Source organism: Corvus kubaryi, unplaced genomic scaffold, assembly GCF_017639235.1.
Source record: "Corvus kubaryi isolate FWS band 111438036 unplaced genomic scaffold, C.kubaryi_AGA036_p1.0 37391, whole genome shotgun sequence".
Classification (NCBI taxonomy): Eukaryota; Metazoa; Chordata; class Aves; order Passeriformes; family Corvidae; genus Corvus; species Corvus kubaryi.
In genome coordinates, this window is record NW_024581130.1 from 6,819,918 (window position 1) to 6,840,926 (window position 21,009).

Below are 21,009 nucleotides of genomic sequence, written 5' to 3' on the forward strand. Positions count from 1 at the left end.
CAGAACTGATCTCTTTCAATTCTCTAATGACCGCAAAGAAAAGCAGAAAAGCTACACTTTAATGTAGGAACAAACACAAATGTCTGCCTCAAGAAAACACTCCTGCAAAATTTACTTTTTTTTTTTGCTCAGCCACCTTAGCTAGGTGACCTAGAAAATGGACAACGAAGATGGACAACTGAACATGTAGTCTGGTTTTGCACTGCCTCACGGAGCCAGTGTTGGAGCTAGGAACAGAACACAGAAATCCCAGCTCTCTGGCTTGTGTTAGCAGTCAGGGTGCTACGGGTTATGTACCTGTGTTTACAAAACAGACTTGAATATTGTTTAAAACCCCAGTTACAACAGAACAGTTCCTGAAAGGCCAAAGGCCAGAAGGAGACCAACAGGTTGCATTTGTACTTTTAAATCCTCTGGGGGAGTTCAAGAGTTACAAAGGAACTTTCCCACCAGAGTCAGGTCTGGGCTCTAACCGAGCGTGAACAAGACATTTACCAATGCCAGCTATGACAACCTCTCCTCTTCGCCTGCTTTCAAGACCTTTAGACTTCATTGGCTGGAACTTACAGAAGCCCAGACAAACAAATGTTTCACTAATACTTGCATAGCAATTCTCCATCTCACAGAGGATTCAGACTGATTGTCTGCACTTGCACATGAATCCTAGCAAACATACCTTTGATTTCCGGGTCATCATTAGGAGTCCCAGCTTCCCTCTGTTCAAAGGAGTCTGCCGAAATGCTCCTCTCTCTCTTCCCCTTCCCCTTGGCACCATTTCCAGCCCCATTCTTCAGCCCCATACTCCCACCCGGGCCAGGGAGCACTTTGGGGGTGTGACCTCCACTTTTGGGGTCACAGGGGGAGGGCTGGGATTGGCTGGTGGAGCCCCCTTGTTTGCCTTGGTTGGAAAATTTGGAATCCAGCTGAGGGTTGCCAGACGGGGACATCACTGTAGGGGGACGGACCATCACCTCCTGCTTTGATTTGGGGCTACTGGGGAGAGAGAAAAAATAAAAGAAAGAAAAGGAAAAAGTGACAAATCACACCATTGATTAATTCAGCCCTGTAGGAACAGATTGGAGTGAAGCAGAAACAACCACTGTCACCTTTGCAAGCTAAGACAATTGCTGACAAATAAAAAATGCCTGCAAGCTTAGAGTCATGCAGGTGCTTTTTTGAACATGCCCTGAAAGGGTTATTATCCAAGATGGGATCTCATTGCTCAAGAAGGCACCAGGGCAAACCACAGACCTGCCAGATCCCAGAAACTGCTGTCACATGAGGACCCACCTCTGGTGCTTCTGTCAATAAAGACAACGGTTTCTATGTGCACAGAGAAGCACCTCACACCAAGACCAGCTCAGAGTAAACAAACAAGGCACAATAAAGTTCACCTCACCATTCTCCTGGACCCCACCATGCTGCAGCTCTGCTCAGAGCAGACCCCCCCACACCCCCTCCCTTGTACCTCCCTATCCAGTTCTACAGGGAGCACAAGGAAAACCCAGCATTACTGCAGCATTCGTCATACATTGGGGCGAGCTGCCAGAGAAACACAAACCTCTGACCGTGAAAACAATTAAACCAGCTACAACCTGCCCCTGAATAAGGAAAGAGAAGGATACCATCTCCAAGAACACTCCTGCAAAATGGGGCAGTGAAGCTTCCTCAACTTGCCAAAGGAGACTCAGAGTCTTTCATTCCTCTTCCATCCAGCAAATTGTATCCTAAAAATATTTTGCTCCTCTGGGTTCTACAGATATTAGGCACCCCTTCCCTCCTCACCCTCCACTTACTCCATTGTTATCAGATCTTCTGCATTGTGTTTTCCCATCATCACTATCACTTCCAAAAGGCAGTACTTGCTAGCATCCTCACTGTGGGACTCACACAAGCTGTTCCTTCCTTTGGACAGACATCTGACTCAGAAGCATTCCCTCAGAAATACTGTTAAGCTCCAGATGACCTCTAGGAGTAAATAATCCAACTCAAGAATGCTGTCAATCAGAACCATCCTAAGTCCCTGGACACTGCTTTGCTTCCCTATTCTTCCCCTTCCAAATAAGGGGGGAAGAAATGCTGACCTGCTGCACTGGCAGGTGAGTGACGCAGAGGATCTCAGTGCTCAGCTGATCAGTTCTCCAGGCTGTTCAAGCCAATAATAAGGAGAAAGCATTCTGTGTGAAAGTACAGACAGAGAGACCTTTTGCTGCCCAACTACCCCTCGGGAAACAGATAATTAGAAAAGGAGGAAGGGAAAAAAAACCAAGATAGAAACAGCATGTTTACTCTCCTACAGCCTATCCAGGCACCTGGAGGAAGGGAGGAAAGCACAAGGAATGGAGAATCCACACCTCATGGCTTTACAGCTTTCAGCTCATCCTGAGCCTTGCAAACATGGAGACCATCAGCACCGTGCAGCCACTGCTCAGGCACTTAGTGGGTCCGATGGGAGCACAGAGGGACCAGGAAGCCACATAGCCCCAGTCCTTGGGCTAATCCAGCAGCAGAGCAGGGATGGCAACATGCACCAACCAGAGCAGCTGACTGCAGACTCTTCTCCTTACCTCTGTGTGTTGCCTGACGGGGAGTTCCTCACTTTGGGGTTACTGGAATGCATTGACAGAAATCCTGAGCTCACAGTCTCACACACACGCAGATGGGCTCTTGTCAAGTTCCTCTGGGGAGCGTGCCGCCAGAGGCAGCGTTGAAGCACTTTCTGCCACCCGCTTCTCTCAGTGCTGGCTGCCTGCTTGCCTTTTTTCTCTTTGCTCCTCGCTGCTTTTGCACTGGGCACTTCCCTCCTGCAGCTCCAGCATTCTCTAGACGCGTGCCTCCTGCTGCCCAGGGGAAGTCTCGCATCTCCAGGGCACACTGCAAACCACCCCCCGAGGAGAGAACAGAAAACCAGTGAGGAACTTCCCAAGCAGATGTGTCTGGTGTGAAGCAATGCATGGCAATTCTTCCCCCATCCCCAAGAAGACACAGGAGAAGAGCTTTCAGACAGATGTGTGTTTCAGACCAGAGGCAGCCCTGGTTCAGTTTACAGGCAGTGAGGCCATCTTTCCTTTGTCCAAAGCAAATAATTCTGGAGTCAATAAAAGAGGGAAGCACCTTGTATCTGAACACTTTGATTCCAAATCCGTGCTCAGCTTAAAGACACCTCACAGCAAGTGAGCAGGAAACCAAAATTACAAATCCCCAACATGACTTAGCTATCCAGAATTCCCCTGTGAATGGCCGTAATCTGATATTTCTTAAGAACATAAACTCTGCCTAAATCTTTTGTCTCTTTGGTCCAATATACCTAGACATATGTTCAATGATGTGTGCTAAGGGTTACACAAAGGGAGAAAAATAAAATAAAATGCCTTCCTGACCACCTGTAAGCTACCAGCTATGTGTGATTACTCTGAAAACACCAGGGGTTAGTCACTCATCGTATCTATTAGAAAGGCCAAAAAAGCACTGGAGTAGTACCCATCTAAATTTGCTCAGCAACACTCCACAGATTATTGAGGCTTTAAAAAAAAAGGGCACAAAAAAAGCAGCAGCTTTTTCAGCTTCTTTCTAAGAAACAATATGCATGACGCAGGCAATAAGGCACATAAAGCTGTTTCTGGAGGCGGAAACTATTGAACATTACTGTTTACCTGCTTTGGGCTAAATTATTTTGGAACAAATGTCTGTCTTGTTTATGTTTCAACAAAATCTCTCCTGTTCATCTCACCTACTCAGATGCAAATCTGCTTAATTTAGAATCTAACCAAGATTTATTGTTAATGTATTAGGCATTGCTAGTTAAATATTATTCAAATGTAAATATTCCCAATATTCCTTCTCAGCACCAAAGAAGTCGTTTCTTCCTATGTATACCAAATGAAACAAATCTTACTAGGATGGGAGTGTCTTGAATTTTATGAAGAAACTACTGTTCAAACTGCATTTCAAAACAAAAAATTGGCTTATGTGCTGATGACACCAGAGGATTAAAAGACATGGGCGCTCTGACCACCTCTGGCCAAGGAGAGCTATCAGCAGCTCGTAGTATTGAGCACCATGGTTTTCCAGTTCCCCAAATTTGTACAGTTGTGAGGTTGTGCTGTTACACATTTTAGTGACTTTGCACTGCTCTACTTTAACATGATAGTGATCCACACTGCAGTAGTTGTGTGAAGTTCTGCATCACCTCCAAAAATTCTCCTCTCTACCACACACCTCCTTCATGAGCCAGAGAAGTCATCCTACTCCCTATTCTCACCTCCACTGTGCTGTGCAAACCTATTAATGTGGGGAATGTTTCTGCAACAAATGTCTCATTTTAAAGGCTTCTTATCAGGCATAATCAGATGAACTCTAGTCTGATCCACACACTCCAGAGGACCCACATGCCTCTCTGGGGCTATTAGCTGGTTATCCCACTGATTTTGGGAACAATGTTGGAGTTACCCTATCACTATTGTTACTCCTATCATGTTGCAATTAGAGCTGGTCCTATACATATACATTAAAGAGGAGAGAGAACCTCTTCACACATACCTAAATTGTATCATCTTTACATGAAAATTTGGCTCCTATGTCTGTTTTGTTCAACAAAACTGTAACACTATCAACAGCACCCAACTCTGCTTTCCAAGAGATTGATACATCTGTAAAAGTCAGCGGAACTCCAGGAAATTTCAGCATCCTCACTTAAGGTGAAGGTGTGACTGAATATACAGTGAATTCCAGGTTTAAAAAAAAAGAATGAAAAAAGGAGTAACAGCATAAAAGTGAGCAGAGCTTGATGCTTACAGCAGGACGTAGATGCCTGCATGATGAACTTAAGTATTCTAGTTGTTTCATCCTCCGCTTTTCCACTTGAATATTTATGCATTATGTTACCTTCTATTACAAGATGAGAATTGTCTCAGAGTCCCAGTCTTGCACAGTGCAATGAGAAAACATGAAGAGAAGAATCACAATCACACTGGCTACATAGTATTCCTGACATCACCAAACTTTCAAGTACTTCACCCAGGGGTGGGAGGGGAACCCTCCAATTTTTTAACCCTACTTTTTTATTATTCTATATACACACATCTTCCATATATTAGAACTGATGCACTCTGCAAGGGAACTGTGTTTTCCAATTTCAGTTTAAATTTATTCTTACCAGAGAGAGCTATAAAGGATACATCAATATATTCATTGGAGGGACAACAGCAACTCAACTTCCTCAGCTTCTTATTTCTGCACACGGGGAATGTACCATCTTTTATAATGTGAAATCGAATGTCTCATGATTTTTCTCAATGCACTTCTAACATATGTATGCCTGGGAATCTAGGGTTCAATAATGGAAAAGCTCTAGAGAAATGTAGTTTTGCAGCTGGAGTCTGCCTGCCATAGCAAAGCCTGTATCATTGCTTTAAAATTAGAGGTAGGATCTAATTTTAGGTAGTGACGGTGAATGGTCAAACCACTTCTCAAGACATTTTGGAAAGCTACATCCAAGGCTGTATTTTCAGGATAGGTTTAAGGTATGCCAGGCAAAGGTTGCAGAGAAAAGGGGTGGTTCAGCTGGCTACTCATTCTCACCACCTCTCCTCACATCAGGGAAAGATCTGAATGGGAACTAACCCAAGGAAAACAACAGAAATTTCTATTCAGCTGGATTTGCCCCCTGATCTGGTTGATCATGTAACCACATCACTGCCACTGCAAGCTAAAAAGAGGAGGTGAGAACAGGTGAAAATGTAGCCCCACCCCACTTGGTTGCAAGCCTACAATTTCAATGGTTTAAAATTAATTCAAACTTCAACTGCAGAGACAAAAGAGATGGATCTGCGTTGGTGGAGATATGATAGGTCCTTGCTTTTCTAGCAAGTAGCTTACCAAGACCCCTGGTGTCACGACACTGCAGTATTCATCGTGGAGGCCATGAGTTGCAAACCACTTGTCTCACAAAAAACAGTCACCTAGAAAAAGGAGATGAAAAGTTTCACCAACAAGAACTCACAGCCAAGCTGTACACCTCTTCCTTCCATGCATTCAAACACAGAAGCAGAGAAATCAAAACTTGCTCTGAACCACCAACAAGGGAAGCTTCTGCTCAGCCTGGAAAGATTTATCAGCACCCAAGAAGCCACCATCAGAATGGAAGACTCTGAATATCCATGCTGCCCATGGAGGGAAAATAGGGCAGATCTGCTTTATCACTCCCACGTTTAGCCAACTGGATACCTATGAGCTCATCTGTGCTTAGAGAAGCTGGCATGAAGCTCGGACATGTCACCTTCCCTTCTCTGCACCCATCTCTCTTCAAAGGCTCACCTTCCCCACACAATGTGCCCAGCAACACCTGCCAAACCCTTGTGCTTCATATACCCAACCTCCTCCACAGCCAGACAATGTATAAACAGAAACATGAAGTATCAGGTAAAGCCAGGCAATCACATCTAGGGGAAAACCAGGCAGGTTTTAGAAGGAGGAAGCACTGTCTACTGCTCTGGCAGCTCCTACTTCACATCGTTGCATACCCTACAGGAAGAAGGGAATCCAAAGCAAGTTTAAGTGCCTGAAAGTTCAGCAATATAAGGAAACGCAGGCTCTGAGGAATGGCTTACTGGTAAATTTGAGGTTAATAAAAATGAGCAGTGACCTGCCAGCTTCTCCCTCACCCGCTGTGAAAACTGTAGAGGCTGCAAGAACAGTATGAATCCAGACAACACTCACACTGTCAGGGCCAGCGTGGTCTCTCAGAGCACTCTCAGCTATTTACACAGCATGGACAGCCTTGCAGCTAAAGTACAACTGCAAACTGAAATCACTACCAAAGTTTTTCTGTGTAATCCCAATGCATTCTGCTGACCAGATCTCCCAAGAGAAACACAGGAGCTGGAGGCTCAATTAGTTACACATTGTGAAAGCCTGCGCATATTCTCTTCCCTCCAACATTCTCCAACTATTATCTACTGCAGCTTCACCTTAATAATGTAGCAATGTGCTGCCATGCAATCCACTTCACAAAACCAAACTACAAACCTAGTCCCAAACAATGCAGCTACATTCTCCACCCAGTCCAGCCAAATCAAACAATGAAATCATCAACGTGATAGACCATCCTTATCTAGCCAGGTCACACCTGCAGACAGAAGCTGAAACAAACACCTATCGCAACAAGCTGCTTCATCCAGTAAAACTCACCACAGCAGCATAATCATCCCTGAATCCAATTACCCAGTTATATCTCCTCTCCCCTTTCCCCCACCCCACCCAATGAAACAATACAGGCTAAGCCATGCCAGTGCCAATACTGACACACCTCTACAAAAGCAGGGACAGAAATCACCTTTTCCCTTCAAGAGGAAAGCATGTGAATACCAGCACACATCAGGATGGAGAGAACCTATCACAAACATTGGTCAGAGCTCTATTCCTTGCAACATTCAATCCTAGCTTGGCAGAAAAGGGCAGCCTTGCAGACCATAGCTCAGGACTGCAAGAAGAGCACCATCCATCTTTTAGGCTACCCAGTTACTGCACTGTAACTCCATTCCCTAGTGCCCCATCTCTGCTGCTCACCTGCATGGTCTTAGCCCTGTCAGCACAAGACAGTTTGTTTCACAGTGAATTTAAGAGCAAAAGGCTGAGAGCATGCACACAAGCAGCTACCACAGAGTAACTAACAAGATGCAAAGGCACATCATAGTTTACCTTTCAGTTAAGTGTTTGAAGTATTTAAGTATATCTGTACTTCTACAAACCAGCCACTGTATTACTGTACTGCAAATAGAAGGTTAAAAAAAATTCAAACTAGCTAATTCCTACTTTGTGGCATTAAGCTGAAGAAGCTTGATGGTGACAAGTGGTCAATTACTTGGAGGTGTACAGCATTATGGCTATTCCAGCAGCAATAGCTGCAGTTATCACTGATTCAGTTTAGTCTTTTCTCCCTCTTTGAGAAGGAGAATGTGGAGAGATGAAATAAAGGCATACCAAGTAGATAAAAGTACCAGACTTGTGGCCTGACTGTGACATGAAGCATTAAAGGCAAGAAACCTTTCTCTGCGTACAAGAAAGAGCACACTGCTATTTTCCCCGTGGCCTTTCTGAGACTGTCAGTCTGTGCTGGACTGAGGGTGGTGAGAGCTCAAAATCAGCATAGAAAAAGAAAAAAGGCTGGAGACCTGCTGCTGCAGAAAACAAATGATGACTTTGAATGCAAGCTGAGCCTGCACCCCGAATTGTATCTGTGACAGTGGAGTGGGTAAGGAAGAAGAGAGAATGGAGAAGAGACTGCTCAGGAAAGAACAGAAGCTTTAGGAGGAACCAAGAACAGCGGGAGGTATTTGAGCAACTGCTGATCCTGACAGCCACCAGGAAGCAAACTTCTGCAAGTGCATCCACCAGTGGATTCCCTGTGTGACCTGAGAGGCGGGGCAAGGCGATGAATCAGCCAACGCGCTCCTTCAGCACAATTTTACTGGGAAGGGCACCTCCAATTTCTCTGACCCTCATTCAACCACATGAGAGGAAGAACAGCTGCACTGGCAAAAGGTGACTACACTACACCCAAGAGCTACCACTGGTTTTCATCACGTGCTGCACTTACCAGTTTTGTTGAGCATTTGATTATTTCACACACTTGCAGCTGAGCTGCACGTTACTTTTTAATAAGCTGCTGTTTAATAAAGTACTTGATTACACACCTCATTGATAAGGAGAGTGACTGGGAAACAAGGAGGACACAGGAAGTATTATTCAATGCTTTTATTGAGCTGTCAGACTTCCTTAAGATAATGTAAAAGCAAATAGATAAAATGACATGAGTATTCTACACCCCATACATCTCCCTATGACACTCGAGGATATAGGGACACAAGACACTTCAATCCCTTGAACCAGTCCAAATTTCTAGATAGGGCTCCCTACCAAGGGCTATTAAATACACTTTTAAAATCTGCCTCTACCTCCTAGCAAAGGCTGTCCTCCTCATCCTTTCCCAGGAATGGATAAAGCACATGCTTGTAACACAACTGGGATCAAACCCATCAGCATTCAAGTAGGTCTGTCAAAAATGCAACCTTATCTTCTGAACACCTGCTCTGTGCTGGACCCAGGAAAGCAACTTCAACCAGCCTAAACATATCCAACTCTATCCCTTCCAGCACTTGTGACACAGCTGAAAACTAACTTTAGATAAGATACGAATAATATTCAGGAGACAACTTTCCTGTTTCATCCCACCAGATGTCCGTGTGCTCACTGGCTCTGGCACAAAGGAGGCAGCACTGACTGATGGCAAAGGCATGGATAGACTTGTGCTTGTTGAAATACATTTGTGCCCATCTTCTGCCAGGTACCTCTGCCCTTTTTCTTAAACAAAGGCAGAAAATACCTCAGGTACCTTTGGACAGGTAACTTGGATACCTAAGGGTAGGCAGAAATAACTTGTTCATCTAAGCTGATAGCAAGTCACAGCCAGTCATCAGTTTCTAGAGGGTCCTAACTTGTCCTGAAACAGTATGGACTTTCCTATGTTTGTCTTGACAATAAAAAATTATACACAAAGTCCTCACAGTCTCCCAAAGGTTTCCATCTTACCCACATCAGAGAAATCACTGCTACTCCAAAGTCTGCACAGCATTACCTCTCTGTTCAGAGTTTAATGCCAGAAATTACTCTCAATAAACAGAATAATTGAGAACTCGTAGCAAAATAGGTTTAGGTGGCATGAATGTGGGGGCTACACAATCTCCACCAAGCAGCATTGCAACCTCCACAGGGAAAATACCTTCTCCTGTACACGTGGTGTGTAAGCACCTCACTGTTAAACTCTAAATGAGTAGGCTATTGCCCACAACTACCTCCAGCCCTGAAGCACAGAGAAAGGGGCTAAGCAAAGACAGACTCACTTAAAATTAGCACCTTGAAGACCTACAGACATAGACATGGAAAGGGCATGCAAGATTCTATGCCATTACATGGAGGGAAGTTCCTTTGAGTTGCTTCATTTAATGTAAGAATTTAGGGCCACAGGATAAGCCTCCCAGAAACTATAAGAATATATTTAATCACACCCATGCAAATGCAGTACCTGTGGTCACACAACACAGCTCTGTTGAGCCTACCTGTGCCTGCCCATCCATCTCTCAAATAAGACAGTACAAACATCCTTCCTCCCATACTTCCTCCCAACCCCTATCACCACACATGCGGACCTTTCCCCAAAAACAAATCTCTCCTGAAGTCCATTCAAAACAACAAAGGCCACAGAAAATCCAACCTTTTGCTCTACATACTTAAAGTGTGCGGTGAAGACAATCACTGACAAAGCACAAAACAAACCCAAAGGCTCAGAGAATTAAGTGTTTTATGAGTTTCTCGTGTCACTATCCCCTTTTCTGAGAAAATGGTATCTCTAGCAACTATTCTCTTCCTTCTGACAAGCACATGGATAACCAATGTAGCCATGATATAAAGGCCGTATAAGCAATCAGTCTTTTTAGGTACTTTAAAAAATCATTCTAAAAGAGTCTTTTGTAACAGACACGCTGCCTGCTACTCTCACAGGCACAACTTTTAGGAGTTGTGAATAACACTAACACTTCTTGTCAAACAGACAACTATACACCCGTTAAACTTCATTTTCAATGTATCTAACAACACTTCAGTGAATTATTAATCCAGTGGGGATGAATGGCTGTCCTAGACAGCTTCTGACTCTGTACAACTCCTTCCCCAAAGTAATGGAGGAGACAGACACTTATGGACACAGGTGATCAAATTCAAGGTATACACAGACAAACATGGAGAGCTTTTCAATTTCCCATCTGCTATTATGTAAAAAACACTTGAACTACTTGGTTCACTTGGGACTGGAACAAGCTCTTGGCAGATTCTGACACAGTTCCAGAAATCAGTCTGGGGAAAAAGCCAAAAGAAAAATTCTTCTAAAAACCCCTCAAAGCCTAAGCTGCAACTATCTGCTTCTGTACAGGAACATTATGAATGCTTCCCCTCAGTGTTCCTGCCACTTCAGCTTCACCAGCAGTAGTGGTATTGGCAGGTGCAGGTCAGCCAGGCCGCTGCCGGGACGTCGGGGACACCGTCGCGCACCGTCACGACATCGCACTGACCTCAGCTCAGCCCTGGCACGCTCCAGTGCAGCTGCCAACATCACTTCAGCTCCACCTCTGTTAGCAGTGCTGGGAGCAGTCTATGTACTTTACAAGTGGAGTTTGGAGCACCTTACGTGGAGCGTCACTTACCTGAGCAGCAGCCCGGCTGCCATGGAGTTCCAGCTATTGTTAACACCAATAAAGATCAAATGCTCGAGCAATAAGGGATTTTTCAAGAAGCATTTTAACAGTATTTCTCTAATACATGACAGGCTTTTGCAGCTTTCCATATCATGTTAGCAGTTAATAGCCTCAGCAGTCAGCATTGCACACAGGAGTCTAGTGGGTAATGATAGTTTTCCATGGGCTGCTTTCATAGCTTTGGCTTCTGTCAAAACTTCATTTACTTTTCAGGAGTTAGGAAAAGCCACAGGCAATCTCTTTCCCCTTACTTCTCTGGGTTTACTTTTTCAAAAACTTAAGTAAGGACATCAGCATGAACACCCACAGGTAAAAGACACCTGTATCGAGCTTGCCAGCAGCCCATTCCCTAGAAACTGATCTCTTGAAAGGGGCTGGGGGAAAATATGCTGAAATACTGGATGGGGAGACAGGACCAAGGAGACAGCAGTTTGTTTTCAAATATTAACACCACACTGCTTAAAGAAAAGGCTTGGGAGAAACAAGTCACCTATCAGTTCAGCACAGAAAAAAAAACCCAAGTGCTTTTTCCTTCCCTTTCAGCATCCCTTCAACAGGCTTCCAGAATGAAAGATAAGAAGCAATCCTCAGGCGTAACTCCTTGGGCTGCAATCTTGTCAGTTTTCATAAGCTAAGTGGGCCTGGGATGGGTCAATACAGGACAGAGCTCCTCTGAGGAAAACCCAGCGCTACAGCAAGCAGTAATTCCCCACTCTGCTGCAAGGGGACACGACACAGGATGTCAGTCGGAATTGCTGGGGGCGAGCCATACACCTTCCTTCACGTTAACCTTCACCTTTACAGCTCCCTGGTCTCTCTCATCCCAAATGAGCACTTTTCCAAGGCTCCCCTGAGCATCACTACCTTCCAGCAGTGTCTGCCAGACCAGTTTTCATTCAGGACTGTCACCACCAGCCATCCCTCTGCTTTGCTCTTTTACACAAGCCCTCCTGCTGTTCTCAAGCACCTGGGGAGCTCAACACCAGAAAGCTGCCATTCCCACGGGAGCAGAGCTGAAGAGTTACTATATCCCCTGCAGCTTACTGCTGGGTGAAACGTGTGCCAGGGCGTGCTTGTTCGTGGTGCACTGAACCTCTCATTTCTTTGCTTTTAGAACCACATTAGGCACATGAGATGCAGCATGACCCATGGTGACACGGTGCAGTGATTCCATACTGGCTTCCCAGTCATTAAATGTAGGCTCTTCCACACAGCAATGACTCTTCTAAGGAGTAAGGCACTTCAAAGAACTCCAGCGAGCAAAAACTGCGTGTACACAGTACTCCACGATGCTACATGATTATATCAAAGCTGCTAGGATGAAAAACTGACATTTGATAAATAACATGAGGTCACCTCAAAGATCTCAGAACACTGCATGTAAAAGTGTTATTTTGACAAGAAATTAAGCAATTGTATAATCAGGTCTATTATCAAATCTACTGCTTTGACACGATCTTATAAAAGTACGAGGAGCATGCAATTCCAATTGCTGCAGGATCCTCCCTCACTCAACACAAGATGTAGGCATTTAATATTCCTGTAGTTAGCCACGCATGTACAGCACAGCCTAACGCACTTCAAAGTATTTACTGTGCTGTATAAACACAGCACTATTTTCAAAGCCTCATAACTGTCAAATCAAAGCTGGCTTTCACTAAAGCATTCAGAAGCATTTCTGCTGGATGGTGGCTATTTGCCTGAAAGTTTCAGCCTTCTATCCACCAACCACAAGAAGGTTAAATTTTTTTTTTGTAAATATGCATATATATATAAAATTATTATTTTGAAGAGGTAGAATAAAGAATTTTCTTGCTAACAAGCTGTCAAATCATTTTGACCTGAGGTTCTTTACTCCTTTCTCATGCATACATATAAAATGTGGAAGAAAAACTTCCATTCCACTAGCAGAAGTCCTGAAAAGAGTTTCTCCATACATAGGACTGCCTCAACTGTCCATTGTACCAGCTCTCTCTGTGGAGGCTGTGGCTGCTCACCTCAACAGGCTACGGCTTGGTTTCGTATTACACTGCAAATACATTTCTAATCAATCCTCAAACAAATCCAGATTGGTACATAGATGAAACACTGCCATTTCACAGGCAGTGGAACAGTGATATCAAGACACCTGAAGAAGTCAGTTTAGCAAAATGCAGAAAGCAGAGCTCTGAGCAACATGAAAAATGGTCTGCACTGCTTGATCTTACCCAGTGTTTTTATCAGTGAACCACTAAACCAGAATTTTTGTTCAGGTCTTCACAACTCTGTACACACTGCAAAGGTGGCAAAGATAGCTTGACACAACATACACAGGCAGACTCACAGACTTAAAGCAATTTGTAGAGTGTAAGTAACGCGGTCGAGTAGATAAATCACAGGCACGTTAAGAGCCAAGCTCTGTTCTGAATTTTGCCACCAAATCCAAGCAACCCCAGTTTTAAGAGCCCTTGGGCCCCAGCCACCCCTCTGATAAGGTAAAACACCCTTCGTTCAGAAGGCAGAGAGGACAACCACAGGCACACGGAGACCATCCAGTGACAAGGTGGGTCAGTAATTTAAAGCTCTCTTGCTCTGCTACTATGTAGACAGAGCCCCTCCAGAAAGCAAAGAAGGAAAAACACAGTGGCACTGCTTTCTTAAGAGGCCAAACAGCTATGAAAACAAGACACCCAGCTCAGAGCAATTGCTAATGCTAGGAGTTGAACAGGCAGCTGTGTGGCTATCTGTGCCTGAACAACAACTTCTCTGAACTCAATACAGAAAACAGCAAGCTCTCCCTCAATTCCATATGCAGCTAAATTATTGTGTATATCATCCACTCTTTATGCCATCGACTGTACCACTAAGGAGCACTTAAAACCAGCATTGTTTTCAAGACTACAGCACCCAATTTTCAGTGAAATCTCAGAGCTCCATCTTTCTTTGTTGAAAGAAATCATGTCAGTGGTAAAAGGCACTTTCCTTTTTCCTTCCTTCAAAAGGATTTCATTGATTCTGCCTCTGCTTTAAAAAACAAACAGGCCAACCACCTTACAGTTCCACTGTCCATCTCCCTTCCCTATTCACAAGCATCTTCTTGGAGGCCAAACAAGGAAAATCTCACTTCTGCTTTTAGGTCTGTCTGAAAAAAAGGGATCTCTCTAAAGAGATAACATTCATTCTTCAGATATAGCTAACTGCAATTTCATAACAGTATTTAAAATAAATTCAATTAGTGTTGTCAAAGTAGATCAAAATCAGCGCGCTCAGATTCAACTCTGAAAAAGAATAGGTAAGAACAACCCACAGAAGTAGGAATAAAGAAAATGTAAAAAGTTGTGAAGCAGCAGTTCACTTCACGATAGCCATAGTTTAGGAACTCAGACCAGATTTCAGGATGGTTCACCAGGATCCAACTAGAAGCCTATGGCACATCTCATACATTGGGGTTCTCAATCAAGTTTCCAGAGAGGAATGTGAGAACCCTGCAGCTAACCCAGGCACAACAGGCTATTCCATCCCTCCCTTTCCCAATATAGAGGCACAACTGCTCGAGCAGAATAAAAAAGAAGGTTTAGACCACAGGCTTAATACCTCTTCCAAAATTTCTACTGTCACTGATTACGATAATTGAATATTCTTCATATTCTTAAAGACATCTGATGCTTTTTAACTCTTGTTGAATTCTTGCTCCTCAGCAAGATTCTCACAGCATGAGTTTCACTGCTTAATTGCAACCATACTAAATAGTCTATCGTCAATTTACAGTACATGTTCTGTATCATCAGAAAGTCTTGAAGCAGCAGAAACTCTTCCATAGCTAAACCACCACACTCTTCTGTTGGCCCTGCTTAAAGCTTCTTAAAGAGGGCTTCTCTTTTGATACCTTGCATATATGTTCAGAGATGATTTTTGGCAAAAAGAACAAGGTAAGCTGGAGGAACTGTTCTCAGGCAAGGGAAGCTGTAACAAACAGGTGTAAAAAACATTTAGCAAGTTTAGCAGACTCTTTGGGGTATAGTTAGATGAGCATTCCTTTTGGCAGCAATGCCAGCTCAAAGAACTGCTGCTACCAATATTTACTCCCACCCCTGCACCACACTGTCTGATGTGCCCGTGGCCAAACAGTGAACCAATTTGGCAAACTGATGCAGGCTAAGTATCATCATTTCTTTGCCAGGCTACTTCTAATCCAGATCAGCTCCCTGATCTATTCCAGCATCCAGCTGCTCCAACAGCAGCACCAGCACACACAGCGGGGTGGTGCAGAGTCAAAACAGATGAGCACCAAGGACTCCTCAAAACCCAGCTCTAGCACTGAAGGAAGTGCTCACAGGAATAGGAACAGAGGGCAGCTCGGCCCGCAGGTTAGGGTGCAGTGACAAAGCACACCCCTGCTTCTTCAAAAATATAAATCAAAAGTCAACACTGGAACAGCTCACTTGGATTCAGCACATTAAAATGTCACCTATTGTTGCTAACCAGCGTTTGTGAGCCTGCATGATCTTAAAGGCAACCCTTCAGAAATTTCCCAACAGATCGATTGTTTTTTGTTCAAGTTCTTCAAGATTATCTGGACTTCCTAATTACGAATAAAGTTCCTGTTCCTCTGGACTTGTATAGTCCCTACTACAAAGGAGGTCAAGCTCCAAAACAAACTTTTAAAGCAGTAAAAAAAACCCCTAACAGACAAGTAAGGGTACATAGGGGAAAGCTCTTTTAAATTCAATAGGCAGAGCAGTGCTTGAACAAAAATTCAGCAATGAAATCTCCTTCCATTCACAAATTGCTCTGAAAACCTGAGTTAACACCTTTATTTTGCCAGCAGGAAGACTAGAGGGACTCCAGCAGAGCTTGTAAGCAGGAAATCCAAGCCCACGGCAAAACTTGCTGGGTTAAAGGACTTCATATCTATGTAAACAGACCACAGACCTCAGTGAGGCACAGAGATTTCTGTGAAGTCCAAGGCCATGCAAACTAGTTAGAAGGATTTTATGAAGGCTGCCTGCATTGCTGTGAAGAAATTCTGACAAACTTCTACAAAGCAGAAGAGATGAAGCCCTGCAAGGTAGCACAGCTCACATTTAAGATAGGAATTAGTTTGAATACTCACTTGAGTGTAATTGCTTCACAGGATAAAGTTGTTGCTTTTTGGGGTTTGGGTATTTTTCCTATTGAATTTATAAAAGACCAGCAAAATTCCTAAGCCATAGGCACAGTTTGTAAGGCAAGGGAATTGACACAGCATGGCAAGAACTCAGAGGAAAAAACAACATCTAGAAAGAAATATGTAGAAACAGGTATGGGAAGTCAGTGTGCTGCAGAGTAGCAACTCTTTGAATAGCGGGGAAATATGGATCAAAGGTACTCCATTCTTATCCACATCAAACATATAAACTGCTCAGAAAAGCTGTCGTATACGAATATTTTAGCCTTGTGGCTTATAGTTGCCTCGGTTTCTATATTTGGATATTTGGTGACAAATGCAGTTTCTCTGGCTGTGGACTAACCCTAACTGAAAACAATCCAAGCACATGAACTGTAAAGATGAAATGCAAGATGGGGGGAAGGAGGGGAAAATCACAGGGAAGAAAGAGTCCACACCCTTTGTATTCATAATATACAGAAGAGATCTACAAAGTTTCTGGTTGTATGAACAGAAACCTATTTATTTTCTTTCACATTAAAATTCAGGTCCTGCCTAGCTTAGAAGATTGTGTTGACCAATAAACAAATTAACTGATCACAAGAGAGAAAAGCAAAATACCTCCCCAAAACAAACAAGAAAAAAAAAACCCTAGCCTACAAAAAGATGGTCACAACAGTACCATCATAGTCCAGCTACTCCCCCACACCAGAGCAAATCACAATTTCTCCCAGAACATCTTTAGATATCTAGGAGCTAAATAATCTGTATTGGGAAAACTACGCCGGGAAGTCATAAACAGACATTTACCAAACATTGCAAAAACCAAGTGCACAGACACAAAATACGTCCCCAAAAGAATTTATCACGTTAACCTGACCAAAGATGAGCAGCTGAATGGGAGGGGGACTTACACAAAAACTTGTTTAGGGTGGGGTTTTTTTTTTGCTTGGTTTTGTTCACACTTATTTAACGTCAATGATTGATTAACATTTTGGATAAAGGAGGTCTTTGTTAGTGATTCAGCATCTCCACCCCTTCAATTAAGGTGTTAAGAGTTCACACAAGTGCAGTGAGACCCAAGATCCCCAGACCCTTCTCCACAATAAAATCCCGACCCAAAAAAAACAGATTTTAAAAAAACCCCATAAAACAAAAAACCAAAACAAAACCGCACTCGTCCCACTGAGAAAATTCCAAAATCCCAAAACTAACATCGTTGCTAACTCCAAGTCAAAAAAAGAAAGATGCCTTTCTTTTGTTGTTTGAGGAGAGGCCAGCAAGGGAGACAGGGAAAGAATATGAGCCCCTGAGCCATTTTTATGCACTGAGTAAGAAAAAAAGGACACATTCATTAAAAATAATCTCTTTGGAGATCACTGTTAAAAGAAAAAAATCCACACCATCATGCCAGCTTGTCCAAAATGGCTATAAAACCTCAGGAAAACAACCCCCGTAGTTCAGGTAAGAAAGCAGATCCCTGTCCCATGGGATGCAGGCGTGAGCACTCCTGCAAGCACAGCTCCTCTGCAGTAGGACGGACACAAAACCACTCTGTGTGTGTGCCCCTGTTCAATTTCCCCAGTTCCACACCTGTAACACCCCACTTCAGCCAGAAATTGGCCATTACAGACCTCATAGGAAGAAGCAGGAGAGAGGTAAACAAAAAGAAGTGGGAATAAAGCTGTTTACGTATGTTAATTCTTTCATTCCATACCCTTTTATTTGATTTCATATAATGCCTTGCCTAGCTTTCCAACGTTTGTATCTGTAATATCTCAAGCAATCACTGATCAAATAATCCAATGAAACAGAAGAAAAAAAAATCTACATCACTTTTTTTTCCTCATTCTTTTAAACCTTGATACATTTAAGGATGCTTCAGAGCATCCTATGTCTGTGCGGGCTTTTCATAGAGAAATCAAGGACAAAATACTTCCAAAGAAAATAAAAATGTTACTGGAACCCCTAAAAACTGAGAGAGCTGTCTCCCCCGCTTCCTCCAACTGTGTTTTGACACAGCAACCAGTCACCAACAGGGAGGCTTAAGGAGACACACTTGACTTGGCACAAGCCTTTCTTCCCTGCCCAGACCAAGGAGAAGGTGTTACTTTAAACAGGTAAGGGCTACCAGACTTGATGTTCCTCTCACAAAAGTGAGGTTCATGGTTATTTCCAGACCAACTTCAGAGTCCATGTTAGGTTTGGCATCTGAAGAATAAAAGCATCTTCCCTTTCACCTTGGTGGCCTTTGAATCACTCCACAACCAGCTCCCAGCTGACACTCATTTCATACTTTCTTACTTTCTCTGCTGCATGACAATTTTTTTATTTCTCATGTAGTTTACTATTAAACCACTAATCATGTAATCATCCCACCTTAATATTTTACACCCAAATAGCAACCCACAATGGACTGTCACATCAGATTCTTCCCATCTGTCTCCTCATGCTTTGTCTACTCTCCCTGAGTAACATCCACCTTCCACATCCCAAATCCTCCATCTTCAGAGACCTTTTTAGACCCATCACCTACACAGAGAACTTGGGGACAGGAAGCTGGACAACACAGAAAAACAGGGTTCTCTCTCTCACCCTAGAAGTGGAGCCTTGCTGCCTGCATGCATCCACCTTGTCCCACCATTTCCCTAAGCATTTGGGGTCTCCACTGTTCATTTTTTTTCTCATCATCCAATCCTTAACCTCATGAAATTTGCAGTGTTTCTACAGATTTAGCCTCTCATCCCCCTTTGCAGTCAGCCAGAGCACAGACTCCTTCTCATGCATACACACACAGAGCCTCTCCTCTACCTAGTAGGAATCCTTCCAAATAAACTGCCTTGTCAGATACTGTTCTTCCCCAAAATCCCTATATACGAGATCCCCTCCCACACTCTTAGTATCCCACAAACTCCTCTTGCACAACTATCCCACCTACCAGTTTGATACTACAGGCTTAGCTTCCCTGGATTCCTGCTCCCCTGATCTATCTACACTGCTTCCCAGCTCTGGAGCCCTACGATTTCCCTCATGACCGTGTGCACCACCTCCCTCATGCTGAAAGCACTTCCTACCCCATATTCCGGCTCCCAATGCTTCCCCACACCACAATCCCACTCCCATATCTCTTTCTTACAATGACTCAAGTTGCAACTCCTCACATGCTTCCCTCCATGTATCATTCTCCCCAGCAAACCTCATCCTCATTTCTTCACCCAGCTCTCCACATTTTTCCTGCAGACACACATATTTCAGTACTTCCTGCACCACAGCCCCCCATCCTTTCCTCACAGCATGTCCCAGGTGATCTAACATCCTATACACCACCTCCCACCCTCTCACTTCATGTTTCACCTTGTATCCCACTCCCTGCATCCCTGCTGTAGATCTCTGTGCCCCAGCCCCTCACTTCAGCTCAACCAGAGTTCACACATGCAGCTCCCACCCCACTTTCACACCAGCTTCTTTCTCCTAGGACAGTCTTCACTCCCAACCTAACAGCTCCTCCCATCCTATGTCCCAGCCCCTCACTGAGATCGGAATCTCATAACCACCTCTTTAGTCCACCCAGCACTGTCCTCTTCCACAGCACTTCCGAAGGCACTTCCACACACCTCAGGGCAGCACAGATCACCAGAGTGCTGCACCCCACAGCCCTCGACACAGCACAGACCCAGTGCCCCCAGCACAACCCAGAGTACCCCACACACGCCTTCCCACAGCAGAGAGCCCCAGCGCATCCCCCGCACCACCAAGCATCCCACACATCCCTCCACCAAGCACAGCTCTTGGAGCATCCCATGCACCACACTGAGACCCAGGACAGCCCACACATCCCTCCTCCCAGGACATCCCCTATGGCATCCCATACATTCCTCCATATATCACAGCCCCCGGGGCATCCCGTGCACCACAACGCGAGGCAAAGCATTCCATGTGCCGCTCCATACAGCACAACCTCCAGGGCTCCCAGTGCACCCCAAAGCACCCCAGGCATCCCAAGGAGCACGGCTCCCAGAGTATCCCCCATGCCCCACACATCCCTCGATGGAGCACAGCTCCCGGAGCATCCCCGGCTCCCCACACAGCCCTCCGTGGAGCACATCCCCTGCTATCCACACAGCCCTCCATGGAGCACAGCTCCTGGAGCATCCCCTGCTCCCAACACATTCCTCCATGGAGCACATCCCCCAGGCATCCCCTGCTCCCCACACATTCCATGGAGCACAGCTCCCGGAGCATCCCCTACTCCCCACACATCCCTCCACGGATCACAGCCCCCCAGGCACCCCCTGCAACCCCTGAGCTCCCCTCGCCGCCCCCTTCGGGGCACCCCGGGGCCCCCCCAACTCCAGAACTTGGGGCGGGCGGTGCGAGTGCCGGTGCCCGGTGCCCGCCCCGCACTCACCGCGCTCAGCCCGGGGCCGGCGGGGGCGGCGCGGCGGCTCCGTCCCCCTCCCGCACACACACACAGGCTCCATTGTCCGCCGGCGCCTCCCCCCCCGCTCCCCGCGCACATGGTACCGCCCAGCGCAGCCCCTCGAGCCCGCTCCCCCCGCCCGCTTCCCCCCCCCCGCC

At 44.9% G+C, this 21,009-nt stretch overlaps 1 protein-coding gene across 6 annotated transcripts in view; it reads right to left on the minus strand.

Moving 5' to 3' along the window:
* The window catches only part of BCL9 (BCL9 transcription coactivator), a 58,163-nt gene that overhangs the window by 8,747 nt on the left and 28,407 nt on the right, over positions 1-21,009 (minus strand). For 4 of the 6 annotated variants that reach the window (XM_042038128.1, XM_042038126.1, XM_042038127.1 and 1 more), the window contains 3 exons: positions 5,878-5,960; positions 2,568-2,874; positions 677-993 (listed from right to left, as the gene is read on the minus strand). In XM_042038128.1, coding sequence (XP_041894062.1) covers positions 677-993; positions 2,568-2,620 — 370 coding nt within the window. In that variant the 5' untranslated portion in view covers positions 2,621-2,874; positions 5,878-5,960. Of the gene's footprint in view, positions 1-676; positions 994-2,567; positions 2,875-5,877; positions 5,961-20,839; positions 20,909-21,009 lie in introns of those variants that run through there. The other 2 variants (XM_042038130.1, XM_042038131.1) reach the window with 2 other exon arrangements.